Source organism: Psammomys obesus, unplaced genomic scaffold, assembly GCF_907164565.1.
Source record: "Psammomys obesus unplaced genomic scaffold, mPsaObe1.curated_primary_1811, whole genome shotgun sequence".
Classification (NCBI taxonomy): domain Eukaryota; kingdom Metazoa; phylum Chordata; class Mammalia; order Rodentia; family Muridae; genus Psammomys; species Psammomys obesus.
Window position 1 is genome coordinate 22,661 of NW_026591674.1, and position 7,264 is coordinate 29,924.

At 39.1% G+C, this 7,264-nt stretch overlaps 1 protein-coding gene across 1 annotated transcript in view; it reads left to right on the plus strand.

The window, feature by feature from the left end:
- Cstf3 (cleavage stimulation factor subunit 3) overlaps window positions 1-7,264 on the plus strand; it is a 43,477-nt gene that overhangs the window by 16,724 nt on the left and 19,489 nt on the right. The window contains exon 4 of the mRNA XM_055611760.1: window positions 6,178-6,210. Within this exon, the coding sequence (XP_055467735.1) occupies window positions 6,178-6,210 (33 nt within the window). The remainder of the gene's footprint in view (window positions 1-6,177; window positions 6,211-7,264) is intronic.

Genomic DNA, 7,264 nt, shown 5'->3' on the forward strand with positions numbered 1-7,264 from the left:
GTGTGTGTGTGTGTGTGTGTGTGTGTGTGTGTGTGTGTGTGTGTGTGTGTTTTGTACACATGAATGTAAGTTCCTGTAGGGGGTGTGAAACAGAAAATAAGATTAATGAATGTGACTGAAATTTTCTATTATTTTAGACAAGGTCTCCCTCTGTCTCTCTGGCTGGTTGGACTTGCTATGTAGGCATGCCTCTGACTTCTCCCCTCCCCAACACCCCCCAGATGCTGGGGTCGCAGTGGTGTGCTACCTGGCTTGTGACTAAGAATATTTATGACTGTGTTATTATACAAGGTGTTTCGCACTACAAGTTTATACTTTTTTATTGCTGGTAGATTTTCAGCACCTGGACCTTTCAGATGATTTATAGTTTCAGTCCTTGAAACAGCCTTGTGAAGTGAATATTACCATTCCTATAGTGTATATAGCAAATCTGATGCTGATGACGATTAAATGGTTGATAGAGTATGATCATATTCTTTTCATTTTATTATAATGCACATTTTACTCCCAAAGCAAATTGAGAATAATTACTCAGTTATTTGTAAACAATATTTTTAAGGGGCTGGAAAGATGGCTCAGCAGTTAAGCACACTGGGTGCTTTTCCAGAAAGCTTGAGTTAGGTTCCCAGCATTCACATGGTGGCTCACAACCATATGTAATCCAGTTCCAGGGGATCTGACGCTTTGTTCTAGCCTCAAAGGGTACTGCATGCGCATAGTGCATAGAGATGCACGCCACCAAAATACTTAAACACATAAAATAGTCTTTTAAAAATGCATATTTTTTTAAATAATGAGAAGATTATGATGGGAATTTGGGTTGGAAAAAGTGCTTGCTTTGCAAGCATAAGGAACTGAGTTTAAGGGCAAGAGAAATGGCTCAGTGGTTAAGAACGTATTGGTTCTTGTGAGTTTGATTCCCAGCACCCACGTCAGACAACTCACAACTGCCTGGAACTCCAGTTTAAGTTTAATTCCCCAGTGCCCACATAAAAGCTGAGTATATCATATCTGGAACCCTAGGCAGAGACAGTTTGATGGATCCCTGGAGCTCACTGACATCTAGCCTAGCCTAGTCAGTGAGCACCAGGAACACTGAGAGAACCTTCAAAAACAGGACATAGGATCAATGAGATTGCTCAGCAGGTAAGAATGCTTTGCTCAACAAGCCTGACCTGAGTTTGATGCCCAGGACTCTACACGTTGTCCTGTGGCCTCCATGCTCTTTGGAACACACACATGCTCTCATATACAAAGAATAATGAGATTATTTCTCTTACAGTATTTTTATCAAGGTTGGCTTACTAGAGGAATTCTCAATATTCATTTGTTGAATTAATGATTGACAATCTGTGACCATGTACTAAGTGCTAGAAAATTAACTTTACATTAGTCAATAGTATCTTTTTCTGCATGTAGTTCTTATGGTTATACCAAGTAAGGAAATAATCTGCCTGGTGGTAGCATACACCTTTAATCCCAGGAGGATTTAAAATCGGGAGGCAGAGGTAGTCAAATCTCTGAGTTTGAAGCCAGCCTGATCTACAGAGCAAGTTCCAGGACAGCCAGGGCTACACAGAGAAACCTTGTCTCAGAAAAAAATAAAAAAGAAGGAAAAGAAGAATAATAAGAAAGAAAGAATCAAAGAATTCAGGAGACAGGACCAATTTGTTTAGGGGAAACAATATAAATTATTGTTTATGAGAGGATGGATACTTTATCACTATGACAGCTGTGAAAACTATTTGAACAACCTTGTATCCATTCCATGGCTTTTTATGGTCATTAAAAAGTCATAAATTATTTTTGACCATTGTTTCATAAAAGTTAATTATGTTACATACATAACTAACATACACTCATTTATTATGGTCATATGGAAATCTCTCTTAATTAGCTAGTGTAGCTAGTTCATTTTATATGGGTACACAATAATCCATTGATATGAGGCATCATAATTTATTATACTCTTTTCGTTGTGGGCATTTACTTTGGGCTATTTATGTTTGCAATAAATAGCTGTGTACAAATACTTTATGTAACCTGATGCTTTCATTTCTTTGGGATGGATCCCAGGAATGGAATTATTGAGTCTCTTTTAATTTTGATAGAGTCTCATGTGTTTCAAGCTGGATTCAAATTTGCCATGTGGCCAAGGATGGCCTTAAATTTCTGATCTTCCTCCCTACAGTTCCCAAATGCTGGGGTGTCAAGCATGAGCCACCATATATGATTTATGTGGTGTTGGGAATCAAACCCAGGACTTAATACTTACAGGCAAACACTATCAACTATGCTATTACCAACCTGGCTGAGTCTTTTTATTGTTTTCCCATAATGGCTATTACCAGTGGCTTTCCTTAAAGGGTATGTCATGCTTTTGACTACTAGTGCATAACTTTTCCTTGATTGTTTTTGATAGTAGTAATACCCTTTTTTTCTTTCTGGTTTTTGTTTGTTTTATTTATTTATTTCTTTATTTAAGACAGCGCCTATCTACTTAACCCTGGCTGTCCTGGACCTTGCTGTGTAGTTCAGGCTAGCCTTAAACCTATAGATATCCTTCTGTCTCTGCATCCTGAGTGCTGGGATTAAAGGTGTGCACCTATCCCCTGCTTAATAACCTGTTTAAAGTTTTACCATTCTGGTGACTGTAGATTGATACATAATCTTAGTCTTTCTTGCTTTGGAAGTTTGTACATATTGCCTTATGTTTTTTAACTTTGCATCTATTGGGAGTTGTATATTTATATTCTTGGGTAGTGTCACCAATAAATAATTTTATTTTTCTGACCAATTGTTTGAACTGTAAATAATTTCATCTGCATGTAAGAAACTGGTGAGTTAAATTTATCCTCTTTCACACTCACCTTCAAACCCTTCAACTCAAATGAGTAGATTGTGGCCTTGGGTTTTATGAATATCTTAGAGGGGTTTTTGTAGAATACAGAGAAAAATAAAACAAGACATTGACACATACTGAGATTTAGAGCCGGGCTCAGTGGCGCAGGTCTGTAATCCCAGTGCTAAGGGAGGCAGAGACAGGCGGATCTCTAAATTTGAGGCCATCCTGGTCTACAATGAGTCCAGAACAGCCAAGGCTACACACAGAAACTCTGTCTGGTGGAGGTGGGGGCAGGAAAAGAAAGAAACAAACAGAAAATCCTGAACCAAACAGGCAGGTTGAGTTCTTCCTACCACAGATACATTCCTGTGCTAGGTAGAGGACTAGTGGTAGCCTGCTTGCTGTTTATGTCTGCTCCTCAAATATCAGAGAGGAGTCAACTGATTTTGATGCAAACCTGGTGCCAGGAACCATTTGTGAGCCAAATACAGCAGCAGTAGGGGAAACGAAATAGAATGGTCATACAGAGGCTTAATTGATTGGAAAATCTAGCAGATAAACTTTAAATAAAAATAGTAAAACTAGGTGATGCATGCCTGTAATCCCAGCAGCACTGAGGGAGGTGGAGGCAGGTGGATCTCTGTGAGTTCGAGGCAGCCTGGTCTACATAGTGAGTCCAAGATAGTCAAGGCTACATAGAAAAATCCTGTGTTGAAAAACCAAAAGAAAAGAAAGTAAAACCAACATTTTTAGCCTATAACCAGAAGACCTTAAGTGTAGATAGAAAAGGGAACACTGGAAAACAGACCATAACTTAAAAAGAAAAAAAAATGTTGTTGTTGTTTTTTTTGCTTTGTTTTGTTTTTTTCAATAAAGGGTTTTTCTGTATAGTCTTGGCTGTCCTGGAACTTGCTCTGTAGACTTGGCTGGCTTGGAACTCACAGAGAACTACCTGCATTTGCCTCCTGAGTGCTACCGTGCCTGACTCAAAAAGAAAAAAAATGGGTTTTTTTTGGTGAAAAAGACATAAGTTTACAGGTTCACAACCACTTTTGTGTTGAATTTAACACCCACTCTAAGAGACATACTCATACCAGGCACAGAACCTGAAACTAGGTGGGTCATGGGCCTTAGGAGAAAACCTACTGCAGTTATTCTGCTGACAGAGCATTGCAATAAAATGATTCCTTAATGACATACTGCTATCTACATAAAGCAAAGCATCACTCAGCCTTCATCGGAGAAGCTTACTTTTATAGTAGATGAGAATTAACACAGAGACCCATAATCGGACAGCATGCAGAAAGTGGGAAATTTTGGAGTATTCAATCCTAAATGGGATGTCTTTATTGTAACTCAACCCTCAAAGCTCGGGGATCTAAGTGGAAAAGCCAGAGGTGCTGGAAAATTTGAAGCAAACATCATTTCTAGACACAACTGGGCAAATGCACATACCTTTCACAGGGACTGATAGGATGAGCAGACCTGCACACACTGGAACCTGACAAAAATCCTAGTATAGAAGAGGAAGTGGATACAACGTTCCATCCCAAACCAAAATGTTATTTGTAAATGGTAGGCCCTTGGAGAGGGTGTGACAACATAGGTATATCAACCACACTCCAAAAGCAGTTAGCCAACACAAATCAGGCTCCATAGCTTTTAGTGGCTTTTTTCTTCTGTTTGTTTTTAAGAGAGAGAAAAAAGACAAGGGAGGATATGGGAGAAGTTTGGGGTTGGGAAAGACTATGATAAATAGCTGGGCCTCATGGTCCACCCCTTTAATCCCAGCCCCTTGAAAGCAGAAGCTAGTGGAACTTCGTGAGTTCAGGCTGGCCAATCTACACAAAGTGTTCTAGGAAAGCTGAAGTTTCATAGTGAGACCCTGTCTCAAAAGTAATATTTTAGGAGTCTCTTGGACAGCCTTGACCAACAGCTCAAAGAGGGCTTCTCATGCCTGTGTTAGGATTTATGTTAGATGGTCCAAGAGACTCCCAAAACATAGGCTTGTTACAGACACCATGCGCTTCAGAAACAGGGACCAGAGGCCCCTGAGCTGTATCTAACCTGAACGCCACTTCCCCAAGGATTAGCTTTCGTGGTATAAGAAGGTACCATGTAAGCTTCCAAAGGAGGAAAGCAACCAATGCTCCTACCCAACTAGGAACCACAGCAATGACCAGCATGGCACAGCAACTCTAAGGGTACAGCAGTGGTATGCAAACCTTGGCAGTAACAGCTCTGTAAACTAGACTTTAGGCCTGCTCAACAAGGGGGGAACTCACGTCTGGTATTAGGAGCCTCACCATTCATTACACAGGGCTGATGAATGTATGGATCTTGAAGAAGAACCTTCAACCTCTATTAAACCAACAGAATCCCTAACTACAGTCTAAAGATTTGTCCTTAAAACCACAGAAAAGTGTAATCCTCATTCCTTATCAAGAAAAATTCTCTTTGCAACAGAAGCCACAACCAATCAAAGGTGATGCTCAGTCCCAACTGGTATCTCTACAACACAAATCTTGGACCTTAGGCTAAGGGGTTATTGTGGAAGACAGGATAGAAAGATGGTAAAAGCCAGAGGAACAGAGTATTTTGCTGTAAGATTGTGTCAGAAGCTGCATCTGGAAAGTCTCACCAACATGACTACCTGGTTCAACATGAGCTAAACCAGGAGGATACCAACAGACATGCTAATGTGGAGAAAGCTCAGAAGGCCTCAGCCCCTACAGAGAACCACAGGCAACTAGGGAATGCTGAGAGAAGACAGTCTTCCCAGGGAAGAACACACCAGTTGGTTATCTAATATCAAACGGCCAGCCCTGAAATTATAAGTAACATCATCCAGATTGGGCAGGTTGTGTTTACTTAGGAATATATGTATGTAACAACAATTAAAAGGAGCCATGAATTTGAAAGCAAGAAGGGTATATGAAAGAGTTTGGAAGTAGGAAAGGGAAGAAATTATATAACTGTAATCTAAAAAATACTGAATAAAATTCTCAAAGAAAAATTTTTAAAAATTATGAGTTTAAAGGGCATAATTTAATCCAAATAAAAATTTGTGGTAGTGATGATAATAAATGACAGGTAATAGGTGATCACTTTTGGGAACTGGTTCTCTCTACCATGTGGATGCTATGATTGACAGTTCTGGATCACATGTGTGTACCACTACTATACCTGACTTATTTATTATTTTTTAATGAAATTTTTATAAGGTTGATTTAAAAATGGTCCAAAAATTAGTCAAAAAATCAGAAATAGTGTGTTGATAACTCTAAAAAGAGTAATATTAATCCTTTGTTTTTTTCTTTGTTTCCCTTCAGATTAAAGCTAAAAATTATGACAAGGTTGAAAAGGTAAGTTCTCTTAAATATATTTTGAAGTTGAGAAATTTCTAGCCAGACAGTGCTGACATATGCACTTGGGAGGCAGAGGCAGGCTATCTTTGTGAGTTCAAAGCTAGCTTGGTCTACAGAGTGATTCTAGGATAGCCAAGGCTACACAGAGAAACCCTATCTCAAAAAACCCCAATAAATAAATAAATAAAGTTTCTATGTGACCAATATGGTAAATGAATACAGTAAAATTAAATTATTATTAAATTATTATAGCAGTTATAGCAAAATAATATTTCGCTTTCTTTTTTATTTGATTTATTATATATACGTATTCTGCCTGCACCAGATCTCATTATAGATGGTTGTGAGCCACCATGTGGTTGCTGGGAATTGAACTCAGGATCTTTGGAAGAACAGCCAGTGCTCTTAACCTCTGAACCATCCTCCAGCTTAATATTTCACTTTCTTAAAAGCTTAAAATTTCCTTAGCTTTCAGGAAATATAAATTAAAACTACTTTGAAATTCTAATTCATTCCAGTCAAAATGGCTAACACAAAAACAATGTCAAGTGAGTCCTGTGTAGAGTGAGGAAAGGAAGTACTTAAACATTGCTAGTAGGGTGTAACGTAGTGCAGTCCTATGGAAATCAGGGTGGAGGTGTCTCAAAAGTGAGAAGTAGGAGCTGTGGCTGCAGCTCAGTTGGTGGAGGGTTTACCTAGCTCACATGAAGCTCTGCCTTCAGTCCCCACACCACATAAAGGACACACATTATACTGCACACCTATAAATTAACCCCAGCCGTTGGGAGGTGGAGACAGGATAAACAGCAAGGTGTGGTGGAGTATGCTTTTAATCCCAGCACTAGGGAGGCAGAGACACATGGATCTCTGAGTTTGAAGCTAACCTGTTCTACATAGAGAGTTCCTGGACAGCCAGAGTTACATAATGTGACCCTGTCTCAAAAACAAGGAAATAGCTATTGTGTGACCTATCTATACCACACTTGAGTATACTCAAAGTCCTACCATAAAAGTATTTACACATCCATGTTTATTGCTGTGCTATTCACAA